Raw genomic sequence first — 25,000 nt, 5'->3', positions numbered from 1 at the left:
AGTAAACACTTAATGACTGGTCCCTCGGGAAACAGTTCATTTTGTTTCCCGAGAATCTCAATGTTTCCCCGAGGCGCAGCCGAGGGAAACATTGAGATTCGAGGGAAACAAAATGAACTGTTTCCCGAGGGACCAGTCATTAAGTGATTTGTCATATAGCAAAACAAATGGGTCAAACATTTTGAAAGAAGCGCCCAGATTCCAGCGACAACATCAGGCCACCTTCAACTGCACGCTCTGATCACGTGCAACAGCGGTCAACATTTGGCGGGTAACAGTGAACTGTTCCCCGTTTGACGTAATAGTTTTCGCAATGTTGCCCGCTCATGGCATTTGGCGGTAAACAGTTTCATTGTTAAATGCCATGTGACCATGAACTAGCCAATGAATGGGCGCGCTGTAGCGGGAAAAACTCCAGCTATATAACAATTGTCGATAATAACGCAGCCAACGCTGACCCACATTCGATTTGTTAAGCTGTTCAGGCGAAAGAGCTGTCCGGTATTGTGTAGTGTAGGCTAGGACCATTACATTTGCACAAACTTGGTTACTTACAATTGACCCTTAACTGGATTAAATTAGGCGTTCAAACTAAATTTTCACATCGATAGTATAGCCAGTTGGTGGTTATAATGCAGGATTATGCCATGTCATTGTATCATTGATTTGTTCTTACAAACAGAGTTTTCCTTGTGGTTACTCAAAATTTCCTTGATGGGCTCAGTATTCCCACTGATGTACAGGATGATAGCAAAGCCATTCGTCAAAGTCCACTTCTCCAAAAGTGTTGCGAGAAGGAACACCTGGTTTTAAACAGATTATTCACCTTCAAGACATCGGCAAACACATCGTAGAATTAGGGCTGCAACGATACACCGGTGCACCGGTGAATCGCGATAATTTTTGCCACAATACGAACATCGATATTTAAGCAACATATCGCGACATTATTATTATTATTCATCAACATTCAGAAATCACTGTCTTTAATGACTCCTTACGCAAAAATAACCCTTTTGTCGCTAGTTATTAAACACAGGGACAAGAAAGTTCCGATCTCACACGTACAGAGATCGCAGATAACTAACACTACCAGTTGACCCATGTATTTTTCAAGATGCGTACATTGCGTTAATTGTCAGCTGAGAAAGTCTTGCTCACCCACGAACAAAACACGATGTTCTTCGGAAAATGTCTTCCCGTTCTACATAATTATTTATGCAATGATGTATCGAGATATGTATCGTATCGTGGCACATGTATCGAGATGTGTATCGTACCGTGAGAAAATGTATCGTTGAAGCCCTATGTAGAATCACTCGAAGATTTTACTGGTCGCTACAAGTTTGAATCTGTTTGGCTGCTGTTTCATTTCACATTAATTACGATTAATTTTCCTTCAAAGTCGTTGGGAATTATTATTTAAGGCATACGGTCGTTCACAGTGTGATGTGATTACTTGGTTGCTTGTACAGCGACGGAATGAATGAGAAAAACTCTAATAATTAAATAATTAATTAATAATTTAACACGGTTCTTGATTTGGATTTGAGATTTCCCTCTTGAATTGTGCCTCTTGAACTCACCATTTTCATTATTTTGAATGTTTCAAAATATGTATTGCAAGGTTAGAGTCTGGCTAAACTAGGAAACATTGCTGTGGAAACATTGTCACAGACGCAAATGTTTTCCACTTTGGTTGCTCAGGAACTATGAAAAACAAATTGTAATAGTAATAATACTAATTAAATAACAATAATAATAATAATAATAATAATAATAATAATAATAACAACAACAACAACAACAACAATAATAATAATAATAATAATAATCAATTATTAAACGAGGGCTCGCTGGAAATGTAAAAAAAAAATGTAAATGCTTTGTTTATAGTGGAAGTGCACTTAGCTATCAAGCTAGTTTACAGGCACCCCACTTTTAACAATGTGAAAGAGACAATTCAAAGTTAACAGAAACATTATTAAGAACCCCAACTGGCAGGAGGCAACCAGTTGGCTATTTACAAAGCGTGGTAGAGTTGAATCCGGGACAACCGGAAACAAATCCTAACCAGAGGTTAGAATGGGGTTTGAACCTGGAGCAGCCACATGCAAACCCAATGCCCTAACCACTCAACCACGCTGCCACCTATAATGAAGTGATAGATAACCGACGAGGCACGTAGCAATAATATTAATAATAATAATATTTATAAAAATAATACTGAGAAAGATTTGATTTTTTTTATTCAAAAGGAGGGAATCCCCAAGAAACTGGATCAAATTCTTCAAGGGAGTTCAAGACTAAATCAGCCTGCGAACATTTTGCAAGATCCACCCTTTTGTCGGGTACCATGACAACATTCATCCCAGCGGCACTTGCAGCTGCGACGCCATTTGGTGCATCCTCAAACACAAGAACATAATCAGGCGATGCGGGCGGCATAGAAAACCTCTGACTAGCCAATAGGAATATATCAGGAGCGGGTTTAGGGTGTTTCAGCTCAGGATCATCAGATGTGACCACATGTGAAATTAGTTGAAAGAGGTCCTTGTGGTTTGTTATCTTAGCATTGTATCCTTTGGATGCAGAACCTGTGGCAACTGCGAAGGGGACGTTGTGTTTGTGAAAGTGATAGACAAGCCTCTCTACTCCTGAAACAAGAAAAGTTTAACTCAAATACACACTTTTATTAAATCTCCCTATGTTTTCTAAAATTTTACCAACTTGGTCACTTTGAATTACTTCCAGGATCTTAACTGACTACATGGGGATACAAATTTTATCTTTGAGTGCTGACCCCAGTTGTTCGAAGGGTGGATAGCACTATCCACTGGATAACTCAATTGGTTTTGGTAGTGTTTATCCGCTAGATAGCGATTTATCTGGTGGATAGCGTTATCTACCTTTTGAACAACCGAGGCCAGATGGTATCTAACAAACATTAAGTGACTGAAGAATAATAACAATCCAAATCTCAGTTTTTAAATTCATTTTAAAAGCACTGAAAAAAGTGATCACCTTGACTGATACTTCTAAATGAAAAGGGAAAGCCTTAGCTAATTCCCTTGTCGTGTTGCTTGCTTTGTTATTGGCTTTATCATTTGCCATGATTTACCGGTAATGAATTTATTTTCTCTGAGGGTTGCCTCTAGTAATTAAGGTCAACTTCTGTCTCCAAAGACAACTTTAATACATCTCAAACTGTCTGCTATACAATAGTTAACAACAAAAGCCTTTGTTGTGCTTTGTTCTGCTAACCTGTGCGAAAAAGTCACATGATACAATGCGAAAGAGGCAAAATCAACCAGGAGATGCATTATTTGTTTTACGACAAACTCTAGCTTTTTATGTTCTTTTTTGTCAGGCAATAATTCATTTTCTCTTCCTTGTCTTTAGCATAGGGCTAAATTGGACTGTTTTACGGCAAGCTAACCTGAATCAATAGGAGTGCTTGTGAGATTGTGCTAACATAAGACTGAGACTTATAGATTTTACGCTGGGTAAGGCCAGACAATTTAACTTGCCAATTGGGGACGCTTCAGTTGTGAATGGCTTAAGGACGGGGCCTACTAATTCAAAGGTACTTTTGCGTGGTTTACTGAATATGGGGGAAAAGCAGATCTTAACAAGTGTTATTAAAATCCAAAAAGAAAACTAGGGGTAACCAAGCATTTTCGAAGATAATTAATCAACAATATTTGTAAAAAGCTTTAAAATACAAAGCAATGTATGGCGTTCTTTTCCAAATTGAAGCTTAATTATATCTGAAAAATGCATGGTTACCCCTAACTTTCTATTTGGATACCAAGAGAACTTGCTAAGTTCTGTTTTCTCCGCATAGTTTTGAACTGCACAGAAATATCACTGATAAATATTCCCGATGGGAAATCCGAGTATCTCGAGATGGGCAGAACATAATATGCACAATAACCATAGTAGGCACCGTCCTTAAGTTGTGCCAACATAAGCTCAGTGCTACTATATACAGCACATGGTCTGGGAATTTTGAAGCACTAACTTTATTACAAAAAAAGCGAGCCTAACATAACCATTATCTTACTTTAGGCTTAAGTTTAAACAACCAACAAATTCTCACCAGGTAACAGAGCTGCCGTTGGAAACTGCTCCAAAAGTTTTTCTCCTGACATTTTAAGAAATTCTTCTGCTGTAAATGGCAATTCAAGCTCCCCCACAAGCACACGAGCAGCTTCTAAATTACTCCGTCCCATCATTTTAGTTTTCACAGACCAATCAAATAGTTTGCCATAAGGTTCCAATAACTCTTGAGTGACCCTTGTGTAAATTATTTCTGTATCTAGAATAAAGGAAGAACAACAGGGAAGTGCACTGTGTTTTCTACAAGCTATTTGCATTGAGGTTGCTGAGACGTAAAATGCATATTGCAGATTAGAGGTAAGAGGAGGGGGACATGGGGGGGCCCTAAACACCGCAACACCGCAAAAAAAATTAACGAACACCGCATCACCGCAAGAAAAGTTGACGAAACACCGTCACCGCAACAATTATTTTTAGCTACTGTAACATGATTTTAACGTCTACACTTGACATAACACGTTTACACCTAAACAATTTTCCACAAAATAAACACAGCTCCTGGTAGCAGCGGTCAAGTTACTTATCAAGTTACGTATTTATCAACGAAAACAGCTTCTCATTGGCAGCTTAAGCGTATTGAAGATTAACTCGACAATGTTGGTCTGTATTTTATTACAAATTAAACACAATGGTACGTGCTTGTCATAAATTATCACGGATTAACGAAGTTTACGTGCTGAATTTAGGTCTGAGAAAGATCAAACAAGAAACCACAGCACCGCAAATGATTTCATTTCACTGAACACCGTAGGTTGAGAAACACAAACATCGCACACCGTTGGGTTTGCGATCCCTGCAACACCGCAAATTGAGATTTCATTCACCGCATCACCGCAATGAAAAAACCATCAACACCGCAACACCGCAAATCCCCATGTCCCCCTCTAAGAGGTAGATGACAAAAATAATCCAAACCTTCACTAATGCTACCCTTGGCATCAGCAAAGGGTTTAAATTGCTTTCACAGTCTGTGCTTTCCCCTGGGTCTGCATTCAGCTAATAAAAAGTCTTGGATGAGAAATTATTGCCCATGGGCAATATGAATGATCACTCATACAAGTGAAAATTTATAAAAAACTTGTCTAAAAATAGCTTGACCTGTGAAATGCTGTTACATAAACCATAGACATTGGAGTTGTAGGCTCTTGGCTATACCTCGAGAGACAACTGGTTAGCAGCTGCTCCAAGAGTTTTTCTTTGGGCTCTCTGGTTTTCCCCAGCATGCAGCTTATCTCAGATAAGGTCATGTGTATGTGTGAAAAGAGTTGCATCATATATGCCTCAAAGACTACGACTGTTTCTGCACCAATCAGCGTTTTCAAAGATCTAGCTATGTAGCCATCACCCCGAGGTGGGGGGAGGGGTGCAGTTGCTTATGAAGGGGTGGGGAAGCTTGTAGAAATTTTGAATTAAACCACTAAAGGAGACCAATAGAGACCAAAGAGACAATGTTTAATGGGGACATAGTTTTTGAGTGAATCTAGTTGTTGTTAACCCTTTCAGCCCCGTGGGGTTCCCCATTGACGAGTAAAATAGTTTGGCGTTAGACAGAGTAAAATCTGTAAGTGGCACTATTGGGAGTGAAAGGGTTAAAACATAATCGGTTAGTATAAAATGCAGACTGCAGACTGGGTCTAAAATGCAGACTAGGTACAAAATAGGCCTCAGTCTGCATTTTATACTGACCGAAACATAATGTATATTTTTACGATGTCTTCGCGCGCAACCCTAAATGAGACCTTGAAGGCTACATATGATGGCGTTTTCCCCAGAACGCCCTGTTAGGGGTGGAGTGAATTAGGAAGGAATAGAATCGAAAATTGCCTTAATTTTGATTAATCAGACAGGCCATCTGTGGCTTAATCGCAGGTAGCGGTAAAAGTCAGTACAAAGGAACATCTCTTCCCACAAACCCTTTGCCGGTCGGGACCGGTCGAAAAACCACGGAACTTTTGACATGTAATTTCCAACGCAACTGCTCGACGGAAGCTTTAGGTTTATGACCCCTTTAAAAAGACGATCAAATTTAAAATTAAAAAATTCAAGAAAAATAGTCCCTTCTATTCTTACCAAGCATCAACCCATCCAAATCGAATATCACATGAGTGCACTTTTTGCCCGATTTTCCGGCCATCTTGGAAACCGAGAACGTGCTGGTGATGAGTCATCAAATGAGTGGTTACCAAATATTCCAATATGGCGGCTTCAAGGAGACTTGTTTTTGCCCGAAAATTGGAGAAACTTGCTTACCTTCCAGCGCTTGAAGTTCAAAATTCAATCGCTAAGAAACACCTAGACAAAATAAAGACCAAGGGAACCAACGGTGCCAAAAATGTCTTGCTTTTTTACGAGCATTATCCTGTTTTTACGATCGGTATACGAAACAGGAGTGTGGATTTGGAGGAAAAAGAGAGGCTTGAGAAACTAGGCGCCGAGTTTCATTACACCAACAGAGGAGGCTTACTGACTTTTCACGGACCAGGACAGTTAGTTTGTTATCCTATTTTGAATTTGGCATATTTTAAGAAAAGTTTAAAATGGTATGTGGCTTCACTGGAGAGGACACTGGTGGAAACTTGTAAAAGATTCAATGTGGAAGCGACCACCACTTGTGACACTGGAGTCTGGGTCAAGGACAACAAAATAGCAGCTATAGGTGAGTTATTGGACGTTTTCAACCAACCTCTAGAGACACCAATAACAACAGAGAAATGTACGACTTCTGGTGGACAAACATAAGAAGCTAATGAGAGGTCTTTTGTTTTCGTCCACCAGCATAGCGGCGATGACGTCACATGAAACCTCCTATTAGGGAGCTTAATGCAAGACGTTTTAGTAACCGGAAGTGAACCTTTCGCATGCCAGGGCAGTTCTTCCTCCCATATTTTAAAACTAATCATCTCTAGCTAGGCCAGTTACATACATGCCAACTCTCCCGGATTATCCGGGAGTCTCCCGGATACGGAACGAATCTTCCGGTCTCCCGTACGGGTCATTAAATCTCCCGGATAAAAACGACTCTGAACCTTTCACAGACGTTTCTCCATTCTAGACTCAAATTGCATCCCCAAGTTTAAAAAAGATTGATTGTTTCAAACTCGTTTCATTGTTTCTTAATGCATTTCTTCATCTCTGAGTTTCAAACACACGTTAATAGAACTAAACAAAATGACTTCCTTTAGCTATCATAGCCATATAACCGATTGTTTGATTGGATCTCCGATTCACCAATAAAAATTCTTGACATAAGTACCCTGTTTTCCCGCAAATTCACAATGGTGGCAGAATATTCTTGTATTCTGATGGAGCTGCTGGGGGATGGGTGGGTGCGTTTAGGGGAGAGAGGAGGGGAGGGGGAGTGGGTTGGTTGATCGAGGGGGGAGGGGTGGGGAGACCGGATGGAAAAAATCTCCAGATTTTAGATCTCCATAGGTTGGCATCTCTGCAGTTATAAACGTCAGGTGCTTAGAACGAGTTTCAATCAAGTGTTGGAAAAACAAAACCAAAGCAATTACTTTGGCCAATCCAAAAGTAGGGAAACAATCCAGTAAACCAATCAAAACTCGAAGTAATTACACGTAGCTGACATAAAGCGTGACAAAATGTGCATGCGCGAGCCACGATTGGTATTGGTTTCACTTCTGATTGGTTGAGAAAGTGGCGCAAGAACATTGAACCAATCACTGAGTGAAGAAATCAAAAACCAAAGCAATTCGCTGATTCCTTTCGGCACTCAATTGAAAACCGCTCTAATTAAGTACCCTAATGTACCCCATCTGAGGTCTACTAACTGCCATTTCTCTTTTTCACTTGTCACTAGCTAGTGTACATGTTTGGAAGGTTCATGGAAGCGTCATTTACAAAACAAGTCTCGTTGGCTTGGAAATGGTTTCTAAGGAGGGGGAGTAAGCCATGAGTATTCAAAGAGCTGGTTCAGCGTAGGAATAATCATTTTAATTTTATTTGATTTGATTGACCAAGTGTACCATGTGGCGCGTTGATTGAAGACTCATATTGGGAAGCCTTAATGCATTAACTCCTGAACTGCCACCCTCCCTCCCCCCCCCCCCACCTTCCCCTTGACCAGGGGTCAGTGGGTTGAAGGGGACATTTTGAGTGGAGGTACATGTAGTGGTTGTTAACCCATTGACTTCTGATTACCCTCCCCCCCCCCCCACGAGTAAAATCGTCTTGCATTAGACAGTAAAATCTATTAAGTCTCACTACCAGCTATCAATGGGTTAAACTTAACGTTTGTCACATGACAAAATTAATTACTCTTCTTGGCTTCTGTAGGTATCCACTCAAGCCGATGGATTACAACTCATGGGATTGCATTGAACTGCAACATTGATCTGAGTTGGTTTAACCACTTTGTTCCTTGTGGAATTGAAGGGAAAGGCGTTACATCATTATCGGAAGAAACAAAAAGTAACATTAAGCCGCAAGACACAATCCCAACATTTATTGACAGTTTTAAAAATGTTTTTGATTGCACAGTGCTGGAGGACAATGAAGAAGATCAAAGGTGGGAAAATGATTTTCAGTCGAATCCAGATGAATTTCAATCAATAAAATATTGAATGTTTGAGACAAGTCTTCATTAAACTCTTATTATCAAGTAAAAATAAATTATCAAAACTACTGAATAAGTACATGTTCCAGTGTGTCTCACTACACCTTTCATCCAGACTCTAAAGTCCATATTATTTTATATCAATGGTTTGGTTTTTCCCTGTGCTTAACTCACTGTAGCAGACCGGACTGAATGGTCACACGCAGTGTCAACACAGCCTTTGTTTTTCAACACAGCTAAAAAACAAAACAGTTGCTTGGAAATTGAAACATAAAAAAATCTTTATTAACTCATTACTGCATTCATGTACACTGTTGAATATACATACTCACATCAATAATTTCTCTTCAATTTACAATTTCTTTTGTTTTGATTACAAAGCACAACTGATGATCAGGCCTTGGTTGTTCAAAAGGTGGACAGTGCCATCCACCAGACAAATCGTTAATTATTAATCACCATCTAGCACACAAACACTAGCAAAACCAATTGAGTTATCTACCGGACAGTGATCCATCCAGCAGACAGTGCCGCCTCCTCCGTGAACAACCAGGGCACGGTGTATGAAATACTATTATTGGAATTCAAATTAATTCCAATTCAAATTTACAACAAATTAGCAACACTAGAAAGAAAGATAACTCTACCCTGCAAATAGTATAGCTAATCTAGGCGGTGTAGAGATAATTATACACAAAATAAATAAATAAAATTTAAGATAACTAGGGTTGTACAATGTAGTTAAGGAGGAAAGACAAGATGAGAAATTTAGGGTACGACAAAGAATAAATATATATTTTAGTAAATATTAAACAGGACAGTTTACTTCTGACTGGAGAATAATAATTTATCTGCAAGATTACAGACATCGATGTAAAGGACTGCTTTGGTTTAAATTTTAGAAACTTGGGACCCTTCAGAAAGAGAAGTCCTGTTAGTTTGGTCAGCAAATGGGTTACATAAAATTTACCAGTAGTGGCAGCTCTAGTAGTTATAAGAGTGAATTGAAGCTAACCTAGTGAATAAATTCTTCAGATTTAAAGGTACAATGTCATGGTGAACTTCAGAGTCATCATGTTTATGAAAGGTGCAATAAGTCAAGAAGACTCTTACAGAAGATCTGAATTTCGGTGCAACTACGAAAAACACGGGTTACACAAACGTGCTTTCAAGAAGTAATGATAATTATCTGATGTTGCACTCATGCAAATCCCAGATACTGTATTAATTTTGTATCATGCCGACTCAGCTGGAAAACAAATTATTCAGAGCCTTTTCTCCATGAAAGCTGTTAAGTACTGCTACAACTTCAAATGAGTCCTGTTGCTGCTTGGAAGTGATGAAGTACAGTAAAACTATTTTTACCATGGGTGTTTCTACAGCTGTAGTTATTTGAAGGAACAAAAATCATGTTAATCATCACACTGTCCACTTCAGGCATCTTGTATCTTGATGAGTCCCCAGACACTTGACACAGCAATATCTCGCTCCACAAGACACACAAGTGTAGTTCGAGGGAAATGTAAAGAATGTTAAGGATCACAGACTCAAAGATCTTTGCAGTTGCCTTTTCAAAGGAGGCTGGAGGAAGAAAAGTTAACAGTGGACCAAAAAACAGTAAGCCAAGTAGATTTCACCCCTGCTCACTCCTTAGTAATTCCAAGGATGCTCTGAGTTGACAAGTAAAATCGTCTAGCATTAGACAGAGAAAAATCTGTCAAGTCTCACTTCCAGGGATCAATGGGTTAATGTGGACATTTTTCAGAGTGATTAATGGGACGTAGTTTTTCAGTGAATGATTAACCCAGTGACTCCCGGGGGTTCCCCACTGACGAGTAAAATCGTCTGAGATTAGACAGAGTAAAATACTAAGTCTGGCCGGTTTGGGTGTCAAAGGGTTAAGGACGGTGCCTACTAATTCAAAGTTATTTTTGCACGGTTTACTAAATATGTGACCATTGAGCAGATCTTAACAAGTGTTATCGAAATCCAAACAGAAAATTGGGGGTAACCACGCATTTTTCAAAGATAATAAATCTAAAAAGCTTTCTATTACAAAGCCATGTATGGTGTTCTTTTCCAAAGTGAAGCCTACTTATCTTTGAAAAATGCATGGCTACCCCCAATTTTTATTGTTGGATTCCAAGAGTACTTGCTAAGTTCTGCCTTCTCCACATAGTTTTAAACCACACAAAAATATCCCTGTCTTAATAAGCACCACCCATAGGAAATCCGAGTATCTTGAAATGTGCAGAAGGAATGTGCATTAATAGTAGGCACTGTCCTCAAAGAGGATGTAAAGGTTTCTTAAAGGGGACACAGTTTTTGAGTGTTGTTAATACACAAACCAGGGGGTGAAGCATTAACAATCCTTGGATAACCATCCCCTCCCCCCCAAAGAAGGGAATCAGGTGCTTTTAAAGGATATCCACACACAGAACAAAAGTGCCTTTCTGGAAACTTTGAAGATGGAACGTTGGCCGAAGAATATGATGGCTCGCCGGATTCAGCCTCTTGCTCCTAAATCAAGCAAACAATGGATTGGCAATAACAATAAAGCAAATACCAATACTGGCCAATACTAACTTCAACCAGCGCTTAACTAGCGTTAACTTCCATGGAAATCTATAGGTTTTAATACCTCTTAACCAACGGTTAGTGCTAACCAGGCTTCGAGCAACCAGCCCCAGGTTGCAAGGATGTTCACATAAAGAAGGAAAGATTCTTTCTCATGTCTCTCATGGTCCCCCACCCCCACCCCCTCCCCCCCACATTTTCCATAAAACCACTTGCGTCATGCTGTTGTTCATTTAAGTCAGCCATCGTTTTACTGATTGTTACACCCCCATTACTTAATTTCTTTCTTTCTTATTTGCCATCTACCACAAAGTTGCATAATAATAATATTATTTATAAACATCGAACTTACAGCTTCTTCGAGCAGCATGGCAAATGTTCTTCTAAACCTCTGATGAAAAAAATAATTAATAATTTATAATAATTATTATTATCATTATTTTTAGCATTTCTAAAATAGAAAATCTGTTGGTGCTATAGACAATGTACACCCACAATAATTATTATAATAATTATTATTTCCTTTTTTGTTTTAAATTTTAATGCTCTCTGTTAAATGTTTATACCCTGGTGACCAAATGTAATTTATTTGGAACCATGTTCAATATGAAGAGCTGTATATTTTTTTGGATGTCAACTTGTGGACACTAGAGAAAATATCAATTTCAAACTCAAGAGTGTATGAACAAGTAATATTCAAAAGAACAAAGGTTTAACTCCCCTTAATTGGGGGTGAAGGGATGGCGCAGTGGTGAGAGTACTCGCCTCCCACAAATGTGGCCTGGGTTCAATTCCCAGACTCAGCGTCATATGTGGGTTGAGTTTGTTGGTTCTGTATGTAATCTGCTCCAAGATGTTTTTCCAGTTTTCCCCTCTCCTCAAAAACCAATATGATTTGATAATAATTATGTATTAAGTTGATTTGATTTCATTTGTGCACGACCCCACAAGCTTTTCAGCTTTAACCATTATTTTGTCAAAATAAAGTTGTGCTGTATTATTACTTGGAACTTTTTCCCAAGAACCCCTGAGTCAACTATGAAAAGCAGATCTCTTCATTAATAATAATAATATTACTGTTACCAAGGTTGTAAAACGAATACCAGCCTCTGCACTACAGAATGATCACACAACCACAGATGGCAAGCTTTGGACCTACATCCTTTAGACTTGATAGAATCTTGACAAATTAATATTGATATCATTTGAAATAAATTATGAATAATAAACTTGAAAATGGTGAGAGCTGTATAAACTCATTGTCATGTGGTTGGCAAGATGATCCCAAATCACAGTTGCAACTACTGTAGTTCAATGGAGCTTAACGTCATGGTCAGGTTATATGTATCTTTTAAACTACTTGGATTAATACATCAAAAGGTGGCCATCTTGTGCATTCTGACAACGGCCAAAAATTACACAATGTAGTTCCTTTATGTCTTACCAACATACAGTTGTAAAATAATTCTGAGCAGTCCCTTCATAAATCAGTCGAGCAGTTTCTGAGGCAGTTGTGTTCTGTCACGCAAATGAATAAAAAGACCGAGGGAGGTCTTTTTATTCGTTTGCGTGACAAAACACAACTGCCTGAGAAAAGCAGGCCGCTCATCTGATTTATGAAGGGACTGCTCACAGGCTTTGAAGTAATAAGACCAAAACTGTTTCAACAGAACACCTTCTTTTCAAATACCTGTTTAAACAGCTCTCCTGTCTTGGATCTCCTTTTCTTTCTCTTATCTACATTTTGTAAAACAAATACGGTGCCAGAAAAGTTGTCTTGTTGATCTGTTGTTAAGCCTGTTCTGTGCCATCCTGTATGGTATCTCATTTTTTCATTTCTAACTTAAGTCTGCTGTCTGCCCCCTAAGAGACCTCTTCAGCAGTACTATTCAAGAGAGTGGAACAGTCTGACCAAACTTGAAAGCAGATCAACATGACGTGAAGGTTTGTGTCACGAAGACTATTAAGAGTTTCATTTTATCTTTTTGATGCAATTATCAGGAGTTGCAAATCATACATTTTTCAAGACAATAATCACCCTAAAGTTACAGACATTCTCCCAACAGGCTCCAACACCTTACTGACAGAAGGCCGACAAGCATTTATCTCTTCAGCAAAACGTAGATAAAGCTGTTGGCCGACTGTTGGCTGACAGTTAGTAAGCTGTTGGCTGACAGCCAGCCAACTGTCGGCCAACAGCTTACCGACTGTTGGCCAACTGTCGGTGGAGAGGAGCTGTTCTTCACAATCACCGAAGTTTCAAGCAGAAGAGCTGAAATGATCAAATTTTAAGCATGGTTCATTATTGTTTAACTAAACATTTTGTATTGAGTTCATCCCAAATGCAATTTTGTTTCCTCAACTATGATGAACTTTGTACTTGTAGGGCATTGGGCATTGACTTCCCGGTGTGGTCTGTCCTCTGTGGTATAACTAAACAGCCGTAAGTGAGAAAACTAAAAGCTTAACTGCATCTCCCTTATTAGTTATTGTATCGTATTGTATCATGACTGTAAACAAAAAAGATCACAAATTTTCCTTAGGCTTCCTCACAATGAAATTGGTCATGCATCTTAGTCTGTACGATAATAACTACTAAGGTTGTAGAATATGCAAGCAAACAAGCCATTCGAGTCAACAGCGAGCCATGAGAATCCACATGCCAGACATGCAGTTATTGAAAGCTCACTGTTTAAAATGGGTGCTTAGACTTATTAAAATGCGAGACTTGCATGATTCGCATGGCTCGCTCAGTGGCTTGCAGTTTGTCAAGACCCATGACACCTTATCTAACATGATCACAATCACCTTCTATAGTGTCGTTAAAAGCAGGGACCTTCATTTTGGCAGGAACTACAGTTAGGTGTGAATGAGGATCTTCTTGAAAGTTGTCCTTTTCCAAAGCCTCAAGTTGTCTTTTCTGGCGTCGTTTACGCGTTGCATTGTCTAGGACTTTTTTACTTGAAATGTCTCTTATTCTTCCTAGCAAAATTACAAAACATAGGGTTAGGTGCAGAGCTCGATGAAATAGTTTATTACTTTTGAGAATGGAATTAGTAAAATGATCAATGCAGTTAAGAGATTATTGGTTGCTATGGCCTTTGCCAAGTCTGTATGCCATTACATCAACTTCATCAAGGTGGCCTACATTAAGCAGGGAGATGTTGACTTAAACCTCTCCAGTCAACTGCCTTGGTTTCAGTAAGACCCAACGGCCGACGAACAGCAGTCTGTGACTTTTTTTCCTAAATAAGTAATCAAAGGCAGATTCTTTCACACCTAAATTTATTGTAAAATGCATTTTGACCATGACAACAGTTGTTTACCCTACTCGCACCAGCTGCAAAATTCAAATTTCCTTTAAACCCCTGCGACTGGAAGGCTCTCAAAGAACAATGATCTTCTTTCTAAATGCCTAAAACAGTGCCTAGAGAGATTTCTCATGATTATTGTGATCTATCCTTGCTACAGTACAATGTATGTGGTTGACGGGCGCAATGCTTCTCAGTGAATGTTACCAAAGAGACACAGCCAGAAGTTAGGTTTTTTGCCTGGGAACTGTAACATTCAGGTAGGTGGGGCATCGCTCAGTCTATGGAACAAGGTCCTTGGGTAGTCCATGGACTGGGGACAGTGTTAAACTCTACCATCCTTTATCGCGTTAATTATGGGGAGAAGATTCAAAAGGTTCATATTGGTTCAAAGTTTCACTGCGACGGATGTAAATTTTACCTGACGCTGTCACTGATATATGGACACTGACAGGTAACAACATTATTATACGAAGACACAAAGGAGGTTTTTTTAATATGTTACTGAGTATTGCTTTAAGCTCAATTGCAGAATACCCGGCCACTCATTTGCATATGAATGGCGTATATTGTTATATGCCTCGTCCTTCAAACGACCCCGATACAAGATCACTATAGTTGCCAGTTTTTGTGCAGTTACTCCGTCGTTAGTGTGGTAATCAAGGAACTGTCTGTGCATCAGCTTTCGATTTTGCTTGTCATGAAGACCAGGGTGCATTCCGCATAGACCCCACGCCGAAGGTACGCCGAGGGCTTTTAAAATGTACGCCGAATAGGCCACAAGTCTACGCCATTGGTAGCACACTACGCCAAATATTGCCTTTATCACTCGCTTCAGTACGCCGACATTTTGTTGATCGCACGCCGGTACGCCGCAAAATTTTAAAACCCACGCCGAAGATCTTCGGCGTACCCTAAACTAAATGCACCCTGGCATGAAGAGCGATAGCCGATATCTGAGTACATAACAAGTATGTAAGGCTGCCGACATAGGTACACTTTCATAAGCTTCCCGCATTAGCAACAAAGATGTTATAATTTATACGAGAAATCAAATGTACTACCTGATTCCCTACGATCCGCCATCTTGAAGTTTTAGACTCGAGCCAGTCCTCACACAGCCTTGATTTCCTAGGAACGCCTGTCGAGAATTGTAGTCATGGCTTCACAAGAGATACATCAACACAAAGTCAGGCGAGAAAACTGGCTTGAAGATCATCCGAAATTCAAAGAAATACAATCATATGGGTACTACGATGATAAATCTTCAATGGCGCGAGCAGCAATAACAGTGTACTTGGATTTGTGCGAAAGTAAACATTGGTTTGGAGTGTGCATTCGTCCATGCGAGTCTATGAAGATCGTTTATATCACAGGTAAACGAACAAAGAAGTCACAAATGGAAGCAGTGGTTCCCCTTACAATAGACACAGCTATGACAACAGAAGAGATTCAGAACGTTCTTCAGGAAGTCACTCGGTGTGAAGAAGAAAGTAAAGATGTGAAATGCGAAAAAATTGAGACTTCAAAAGTTGTAATAGGTTTCTGTGAAGCGGATTCAACGGTTGTATATTACGATTTTTACCAAGGACTTGTTCCACCGGATCCACCGGACGAAGAGACAAAAGAAGGCTAAACCTAATTAGCCACTTTTCCCTAATTCCTGTCTTTTGAAAATTACATACTCTAAATTAAACTAGAGTGCCTTGTCGGACAACAGTATTGACGGGTGAATGATACAGAATATATGAAATTTTGGCAACGGTGAAGAACACTCACTCCCCTCCATCGACAGTCAGCTGACTGTTGGTGGAGGGGAGCTGTTCTTCACAATAGACCATTTAACAGTACACTTATAGTGTCACGTGGGAGGTCGCGGGTTCAAACCCCGGCCGGATCAACACTCAGGATCTTAAAATAACTGAAGCGAAAGTGCTGCCTTTGTAATTTCATCTGCAAATGGTTAGACTTTCAAGTCTTCTCGGATAAGGACTATAAACCGTAGGTCCCATCTCACAAATGTCTTCTATGTTCATAAGTTCCCTGTGGGACCTTAAAGAACCCAAGCACTATTCGAGAAGAGTAGGGTTTAAAGTCCCCGGTGTTGTGGCTGTCCTGTTCTCTCCAGCAGAAGTGGCCGACTTGGCAGTGATGTCTCTAAAAAGGCTTGTGGTGTATGAGGCCACCTAAGCAGAGTCAGCCACAAGTCAAAAAGTAGTACAGTAGTACAGTAGTAGCTATTAAAGTTACCTGGCCTAAGAATGGAAGCGAGGCTGCCGGTGACCCTGTTTTGATACAAATCTCCATGCTTTTGTAATGTTAATATGGACTAATTAGAATTACAACAACACAATTTACATGATAAAAGCAGTGAGGTCACTGGCAGCCTCGCAGCCATTCATAGGCTAGGTCGCTGAGCAAACAACTGTAAAATGGCCTATTACCAAAATGTTCACGTGTTTAAATAGTCCATTTTACAGTCGTGTGCTTACTTACCTGGCCTATGAATGAAGTTGAGCTGGAGATGTTTTGATAGAAACCTCGCTGCTTTTCTTATGTAAATTCTTACTAATTAGCATGACTACAACATCAATAACATCAGAAAAGGAGGAAGGTTGGTATCATATGAAGGTCAACATCAGCCTCACTTTCATTTAAATGCCAGGTAACTATTAGCAGACAACTGTAAAGATCGAGGTCTATTGCAAAAATTGAAATAGACGAGAGATGAAGAGCAGCAACTTAAGCAGAATACGAACTCACAAGTGACCAGCTCCCAATTGGCTTGATGGCTCAGTTAGTAGAGCAGTGCAGTGCAATCGCACGGCCCTGGGCTCGAATCTTGTTCAAAACTGGATTTTTTTTAGGCTTCCTCTCCTTTTACCGCCAACCAGTTGGCTCAATTAAGAGTGCACTGGACTTCTTTGCGCTTCTTTTCTCTCTCTTCCCCGGGGGAGGGGGTACTTCCTTATAAGAGGCTAATGGGGATGTGCCGCTGGATGGGGTCGCGTTTTCACGACTGGATTGGCTATAATGGGGTTACATTTTTAGTAGAGTTACTAGAATGGGGTTGCACATTTTCGGCATTTCTGGGATAAAAAAATTCTGGTTCGCAGGAATTTAAAAATAGGAAGATCCAGCGTTAAAAAATGGTTCGTGCCGTTGTTTTAACATTTAACAGTCGGCTCGGTACGGTACGTTTGTAAATATTTACGGCTAGCAAATGTACCAGAATGTTTGCACTGTAGATGAAAAGTAAAGTGTTCTACGTTCAATTTAACAAACGCGTCAATTCATTTAAGGATTACCTACTTACAAGGATTTATAAGGTACATGTAGAGGCATAAATCAGAAAGTGACTAAGTTAGGATAGCGAAAATGACATTTGCTCAAAAGTGACTAAGATGGGGTATATGATTAGCCACAAAATAGACTATAATGGAGAGGGGTTCGGAGAGGCCAGCGGCACATCCCCAGAAAAAATTGACCCAATAACTTTTACATGTAAAACAAAATTGACCATTTTGACATTTCCCAAATTTTGCATAAACCGTTGTTTTCAAAATGTTCTTGGGAATATGCAGTGTCCCAAGAGCATTTGAAAACAATGGGTTATGCAAATTTTGCGGGGAAAACAAAGTGTATTATGGGGAATGTGAAAATGGTCGATTCTGCTTTTTAAAAAACCTTTTGTGTTTCTCTAATATGAATTTCCCAGGAGAGAGACAAAGTACGGAAACAGACCATTTCAGTGGTAATGGTCCATACTGTAAAAGCCCGACCGAAAACCAGCCAATCAGATTGCTTCATTTAGCCTGACAATTGCTTGCCACGTAACAAAATGGGTCAACAACCTTTTCGTACTCTTAAAAACTAATGTCCCCTTCAACCTACTGACTCTAGGACTGAGACTTCATAGCATTTACTCTGTCTAATGACAGACGATATTACTTGTCAATGGGTGGCAGTTCAGAAGTCAATGGGTTCTAAAGGGCTAATGACATGAAGTTTTGCAAGATAACTCCCACGTATTTTGGTCTCATGCTTACTTAATACTTGATTATTTAGAAAGTCAATTATTGGACTTACCAGTTGGGAAAGGTCTTCGAGTAAAGATAATTTAAAAACAACCCACACATGAATGCATTCCTCTTTGTGTGAATATTTACAATTTATTCATGTTTAACAACAGTTCAACTGTGCCATAAATAAGCTTGAAAAATACCAGCAAGATGCGTGATGTGCACAAGTTACTAACCTACCACATAGTTGACATAATTTATTTTACAAATTGATATCTACATGTACTTCTTATGCCACAGCACCAGTATTTTTAGAGGCAGACAATGGAATGTAAAGCTTGGGTTTCCAGGAGCTGTATTGTTTGGCATAATTTACCCCGTCTACACCGTAAAAACCCGCATATAAGAACCTAGATTTTTCCAACTTAGCCTTAAAATAGGTTCTTATAGAAATGGTATTTAGTGGATTTTAAGCTACTTAGGTTCTTAAATAGGTTCTTTATTTGATAGAGGGACTAGCGATCACAACAGATAATTACTACAGGGCATATATGATATGGAATAGGTATAGTGCTGTTGTATAAATAATTATCTAAAATACAGTTTAGATGATAACCATACAGTTTATTTATCTTAAGTTTCCAGTTTGAAAGTACTAGCATGCATGTCGTTCATGCTGCAGTGTCCATAAAATGCTTCAAAAATTGGGACTTTGAAAATGAGAGAGACACATGGATCTGTATTCTTCACACAATTGCAATTGTACATGTACATTGATATGGTAATCATTTTAGTTTATTCTTTGAATCTTACTGGCTGAATCCTAGACTAAATTTTTTTTTCTGTATTTTCATCTGTGCCTTCATTTTGTAAAAGAAGAAATTATTGAAAATTTTAAGCTAAATAAGTTCTTATGAAAAGGGGGTTTAACATGAAAATTTTAGGTTCTTATACGTGGGTTTCTATCGGGTTTTTACTTATCTGCAGAGTCTTGTTTCAACATCTGTGATCCAAACTCTATTAATAAACATGTGAACAAAATATGTCATTTTACCTGGCACATTCACTTTATTTTATTTTATTTTTTGAAAAAAATGTGAGTTGCTAATATATCCTTCCAGACTGGTACTGCCCAGAGTAGCCAGGCAATGTTTGGTGTTGCTGAACTGGCCCAGTTTGGTAATAATTGGATGGTTGCTGTGCTTGTTGCATGCCGTATTGGGCTGCATGTTGGGGCATGGCTTCCTCCAACTCTTCCGCTCTTCTCTGGCGAACAACAGTCTGCAAGTCCTTAAAATGCCTTCTTGTGATCTCTCCTAAGTCATCAAACACTGAAACACAATGGAAATGGACATAAGAGGGTAAAACAAAATTCATCTTAAAATGAGAGAAGATTCAGAGAATATTATCAAATTTTTGGCAAAATACTAGTAACAAAACCTGTGCTGAGATAGATCATTTTCGAATTCTCACGGCTGGACTGGATCTTGCATGGAATGGAGGCTAATGCCGAGTGAGGCAAACCTTTTCAAATGCAAATTAATTTGCCCACATCAGCCTCGATTTCACGCTAGATCCAGTCCAACCGTTAGAATACGAAACTGGCCTATTTGATGTGATTAATAATTCACTGGCTATGTATAGGATGACATGTAGTTGCTGACATAAATATTGCCTCTTGCTAAACTAGGAAAATTTTCAACACATATAAAGAAGCACTGGGTTCTCCAATGAAAAGTCAAAACTCTTTTATGCAGACTGAAAACTCCCAAAATAAAGTGGACAATCTTTATTGATTAGGGCCTCTTCCACTCCTTCAGCCACCTGAGAAGCCTGCTCTCAGGCTAACAATGTCAAGCTAAAGGTGACCTACTGTAAACGGATAGGGCACAATATTATTATTTCACTTATGTCCAGGATTGGCCCTAGTTAGATGCACACCCAGCAATTTTGACATGCAAGACAAAGTCTAAGCATTTGATGACTATTTCCAACAATAAGGTATTAAAGGGTAAAGGTTATAGTGCTATTTTTAGCTCAGGGTAAATGCAACTGTTAATCTTTACTTGAGATCTGTAATAAAAGTTAATGAATACTTACAGTACTAGCTGGGCAGGAATTTACATCAAAAGTTAATTCTACTATTTGATATTCATCATCCCCAATTGATTTGTATTGGGTTTTACAGAGGAGTACATGTGACTCAAATACATTGTAATTACCTGCTGATTGGTCATAATTTTGATGAATAATTAACTAAAGTAATATTTATTACTAAGTTTATAATCATAATAATTCTGCTAGAATTTCATAACTCTAATTAATTTGGCACTTGTGTGTGTGGCATATCTAGTACAATAATACTACAAATAATAGTTATATAACTTACCTCTGGCATTGTAAGCATGGTCACCAGATGTAACAACCTTCTGTAGAAAATGAACCATTGCACCAGATGCAATGACCCGTTGGACTAACGGCAAACCCTCAAAATACTTGAAATCAACAGAAAATGGGTTGAGAGGAGATGGATACATACACAGCTTTACAACCTCTGCAATGATGTCCCAAAGCTTGGTGTCTGAATAATAATTATTATAAAATGGTCTATGTTAGAGTACATAAACTCTAAACTGAAAGGAAAAAAAAAAGCTGTTTTGTGAGATTTTCATTACAAAGGATTTAAAAGTGTGTTTCCACAGACAAAAGAGATCAATGATGTCTGCAGTGTATTTCCTAAAAACCACATCACACTGTCTCGTGAATGGCAAACCTTTCCAGTACTGGAGAAATCCAAATACAGCCCCTCTAAAACTAAGGGCGAAACTGTTGCAAAAAAAGCAACAATGTATTATTTCACCTAGTGTCACTGATCACGGGGCAAGTACATAATAGCACAGATCACAGCTGGGTCACAATTAAGTCATTGTTTTACCAATACAGTTCTAAACAACCCTACTGATGACTCATTTATCAATGCTAACATTAGGCTGCCCTTTATTAGTAAAACAAAGACCCTTGAAGTGTGTTTTTGTCCTCCACAGGACTGGAGATTACGCCAAGTTTTTATATATTAGTTTTTTAATACTAAATCTGGCACATGTAGTTAGAGGCCGGGGGCTATCCAACGTAGGCACTCTTTGTCGCAGGTCTTCAATTAAACATTGCAGAGGAGAAAGAAGGTTAGGTTAAGCTGCCTTTTACCTCTCTGTTTCCAATCTGCTGTAGACTTCAGTTTCAAGGGACTGTCTTTTTGTTTCTCTTTGTTTTCGGAACCACCACAAAATGCTACAAGTCTGTCATGGTTTGATCTCACCTGCAATGTAATAAGCTTATCAACTGAATGATTCACTGTACATTCTCAAACTCATTAATAATTCATAAGCTTAAAACAAATTTTAAAGAAATCACTACCATGAAGGAAGTTTGGATATGTGGTCTTAATTAGCATAAACATTCGCCAACTTTGATCCCAAATATCTCTTAAAATACTGATTCCTTTGGGAAGCAATATCAAACACTCGAAAGAGTGTTTCATCAGATATCCATCTAACCACCTCAAAATCGGTTAAAAAACTCGGCCTTCGGCCTCGTTTTTCAACTCGCTTCTTGGTGTTTGGATATCCGATGAAACACTCCTTCTCGTGTTTGATAATATTACATCAGCAATAGGAGAGAAGGGCAAATGTAAGCGACTCCAAATGTATGATCTTTAACTGGAGGGAAATACTGGGTATAATAATATTACATTCAAACCAGAAAACAGGCACTCACCCATACATACGGACAGTTATAACGAGCATAAGCAGCAATGAGGAAGAGTGTTGACTTGTCATCCTGAGAATTAAAAAAATAAATTGTTTGTCTTCATTGTGGACTGAAGTTCTTCCCGCTTAAGGCTAGTACTTGGTAAAAGATTTCATACTGTACAATCTTCATTAAAGGGAACCTCTCCTCCGTTTTCAAAGGAAACATTTCTAACAGAAAGAAATGGATTTTGGGATCCCTTATCATTTTTGTTTTCGAATTCCTTAAGGCCACCATCTTGAATAATAATAATAATAATAATAATAATAATAATAATAATAATAATAACAACAAATTACAATAATAATAATAATTATTATTATTATAATCATTATTATTAATGTTATTATTATTATTATTATTATTATTATATTAATATTTTTGAAACTACAACCACACTTGTGAGTTTAAGGAACATGTTTCGATGTTTCAAACATCATCATCAGCCATAGTGAGTGTAACATTGCAATTTTCACGAGATAATCCATATAATAACTATCAATACAATGATTCTTTGTAGATTAAATGTTTGGTACAAGTACGTAAAATTCAAATAATAATAATAATGATAATAATAAATAAATAGAGCGGTTTTCAATTGAGTGTCAAAAGTAATTGGCGAATTGCTTTGGTTTTGCTCAGTGATTGGTTCAAAGTTCTCACGCCACTTTTTCAACCAATCAGAACTGAAACCAAAACCAATTGTGGCTCGCGCGTGCTCATTTTCCCGTGCTTTGTGTAGGCTACTTGTAATTACTTCAAGTTTTGATTGGTCTACTGGATTGTCTCCGTCCTTTTTGATTGGCCAAAGTAATTACTTTGGTTTTGGTTTTACGACACTCGATTCAAACTCGCTATAATAATAATAATAATAATAATAATAATAATAATAATATAATTATAGGACATCATAAACATCATCATCATCATCATCATCAACCTTTGAACCACAAGAACCCTTCACCAGTCAGACATCTAATTCTTCAAGACTATTTGACAGCATCATGTACAGCAAGTGTACGTAGTGTACCTTCAAATCAATGTCTTTGTCACTAGGACTTGCTGGAGGAAGGCCGATATCCATGAAACCATACCCACTTAAACTGTATCAAACAAACAATCATGTAAGTAAAAATCAATGCAATTTTTAATATAACGTATTGTTCAACTTAATGTTCCCATCAAGTACCCCATTGCAAAAATAAAATTGCCAAAAATTATATTACTCCAACCTATAAGTAGGGTGCTTGATAAAGAAGCCAAGCATTCTCTAAATCCTCTTACTTAGTCTACTTTCAGTGCCATTAAAGTTACAGTTACTGGTAATGTTACTGCCCATTAATTGCTAGTCTGAAACTGGCCCCTGAGTACAAGAAGAGGAATGAAAAAACGATTTTTTTCAATTATAATGACTCAGGAATACTTGTCAAATGGAAAGAAATCTGCATGAAGGCTGGCAACAGCATGCAAACCTGTGACCTTCCGATGACTAGTTGGGATACTGATCTACTGCTGAGCTAGGACTGTTGCATCACTTATCATGTCTTGTTAATGAGTAAGTTATTAATAAAATTATGTTAGGGTGTCATAATATTGTCCTGCTGAGTCTACTGCTTGGACAGAAATTGTCAACATTTCAGGCACTCTCACAATACTATTATTGCAATGAAGGAGATAACAATTTAATTAAAAATACTTATGTTATGTTAACCCAGGGCTGGGCCGATAAATTAAAATGAAGAGATGTATTATACAGGTTTATTTTGTGGCATTTAAAATTTAGGTAATAATATTTTTAATCAAAAAATTTTAAGATTTCAATGACCTGCTCTTATCAAAGCACAAAACAAAATAGGGGCCTTCAAGTATTTTTTTTTTAAGTTCAATTAAGTTGATATACACACAAAACGAATAATCATGAGAACTTTATTAATCACCTTTTTTGCAAACTTGCTGACATGATCAGGGAGTGTCTAATAGGAAGAGAAGACATTAAATTTTACCTAAATATTGTAGTTTTATGCTTGTTTCCCTGATTCAATTTAGTTTTAAACCATTAAAATTTAATTAAAAACAATGATTTCCTTATAATAATCATATAACTATATATTTTGCTTACATTATCGTAAGATTTTGCTTTTCAAGGGACAATTACTTCTCAAACTAGAATACTTAAGTTTTCAAAAAAATAATTTGTAAATAAACATTTTGTCACATCCCAGCAGGTGATGAATTTGGAAAGACATGAAAGAGTCGATAATGTACTGTACAAGCAGATCACAGTCTCACCAATAATGCATCATTCTAAATAGTTAGTTTTTAATACTTTAATTTGTGTCTTAAACAGCTGATTAGCTGTGCCACCGTAAACTATCTGTGCATTTATTAAGCACAATTGTTTACACGTCATTTTGGCAATTGTGCCTCACAGTCACCAGAAGGAAACTAAAACTGCTCACTGATTAAAAGTTTAAAGACACTTATTGTATTCTGATGTGCGATTTGTTGTCAGCAATTCGCTTATGTTGCACAAAATAATTTTATTACTACATGTATAACTAGTAAGAATTTTTTTCCCAGGATTA

At 38.2% G+C, this 25,000-nt stretch overlaps 5 protein-coding genes across 9 annotated transcripts in view; 2 read left to right on the top strand and 3 right to left on the bottom strand.

Annotated features, from left to right (window-relative positions):
* Positions 1–969: 969 nt before the first annotated feature.
* LOC137986688 (pseudouridine-5'-phosphatase-like) lies at positions 970–6,303 on the bottom strand. Its single transcript, XM_068833634.1, has 3 exons — positions 6,193–6,303; positions 4,103–4,321; positions 970–2,657 (listed from the first exon to the last, which is right to left on the bottom strand). The coding sequence occupies exons 1-3, from the start codon at positions 6,254–6,256 to the stop codon at positions 2,248–2,250; spliced, it is 693 nt and encodes a 230-aa protein (XP_068689735.1). The 5' UTR covers positions 6,257–6,303; the 3' UTR covers positions 970–2,247.
* Positions 6,304–6,311: 8 nt separating this feature from the next.
* On the top strand, positions 6,312–13,321 carry LOC137986687 (octanoyl-[acyl-carrier-protein]:protein N-octanoyltransferase LIPT2, mitochondrial-like). Of its 2 annotated transcripts, XM_068833633.1 has the most exons (3): positions 6,312–6,778; positions 8,419–8,650; positions 13,144–13,321. In XM_068833633.1, the coding sequence occupies exons 1-3, from the start codon at positions 6,319–6,321 to the stop codon at positions 13,184–13,186; spliced, it is 735 nt and encodes a 244-aa protein (XP_068689734.1). In that variant the 5' UTR covers positions 6,312–6,318; the 3' UTR covers positions 13,187–13,321. The 2 variants fall into 2 exon arrangements, with proteins under 2 accessions (XP_068689734.1, XP_068689733.1); XM_068833632.1 differs by lacking the exon at positions 13,144–13,321 and having other exon boundaries at positions 8,419–8,834.
* On the bottom strand, positions 8,962–15,689 carry LOC137986690 (zinc finger HIT domain-containing protein 1-like). Its single transcript, XM_068833636.1, has 6 exons — positions 15,651–15,689; positions 14,084–14,257; positions 12,966–13,012; positions 11,628–11,666; positions 11,127–11,218; positions 8,962–10,220 (listed from the first exon to the last, which is right to left on the bottom strand). The coding sequence occupies exons 1-6, from the start codon at positions 15,670–15,672 to the stop codon at positions 10,118–10,120; spliced, it is 477 nt and encodes a 158-aa protein (XP_068689737.1). The 5' UTR covers positions 15,673–15,689; the 3' UTR covers positions 8,962–10,117.
* Positions 13,679–16,358, top strand: LOC137986689 (tRNA-splicing endonuclease subunit Sen15-like). The gene is made up of 3 exons (XM_068833635.1): positions 13,679–13,718; positions 14,747–14,846; positions 15,722–16,358. The coding sequence occupies exons 2-3, from the start codon at positions 14,787–14,789 to the stop codon at positions 16,220–16,222; spliced, it is 561 nt and encodes a 186-aa protein (XP_068689736.1). The 5' UTR covers positions 13,679–13,718; positions 14,747–14,786; the 3' UTR covers positions 16,223–16,358.
* Positions 16,359–18,738: 2,380 nt separating this feature from the next.
* LOC137986686 (uncharacterized) overlaps positions 18,739–25,000 on the bottom strand; it is a 12,274-nt gene continuing 6,012 nt past the window's right edge. For 2 of the 4 annotated variants that reach the window (XM_068833628.1, XM_068833630.1), the window contains exons 5-10: positions 24,353–24,388; positions 23,446–23,518; positions 22,383–22,445; positions 21,813–21,924; positions 20,998–21,189; positions 18,739–19,939 (exon numbers count right to left, since the gene is read on the bottom strand). In XM_068833628.1, the coding sequence (XP_068689729.1) occupies positions 19,713–19,939; positions 20,998–21,189; positions 21,813–21,924; positions 22,383–22,445; positions 23,446–23,518; positions 24,353–24,388 (703 nt within the window). In that variant the 3' untranslated portion in view covers positions 18,739–19,712. The remainder of the gene's footprint in view (positions 19,940–20,997; positions 21,190–21,812; positions 21,925–22,382; positions 22,446–23,445; positions 23,519–24,352; positions 24,389–25,000) is intronic. The other 2 variants (XM_068833631.1, XM_068833629.1) reach the window with 2 other exon arrangements.

This window comes from Montipora foliosa, unplaced genomic scaffold (assembly GCF_036669935.1).
Source record: "Montipora foliosa isolate CH-2021 unplaced genomic scaffold, ASM3666993v2 scaffold_263, whole genome shotgun sequence".
Taxonomy (NCBI): domain Eukaryota; kingdom Metazoa; phylum Cnidaria; class Anthozoa; order Scleractinia; family Acroporidae; genus Montipora; species Montipora foliosa.
This window is presented reverse-complemented; position numbering and strand designations above follow the sequence as displayed.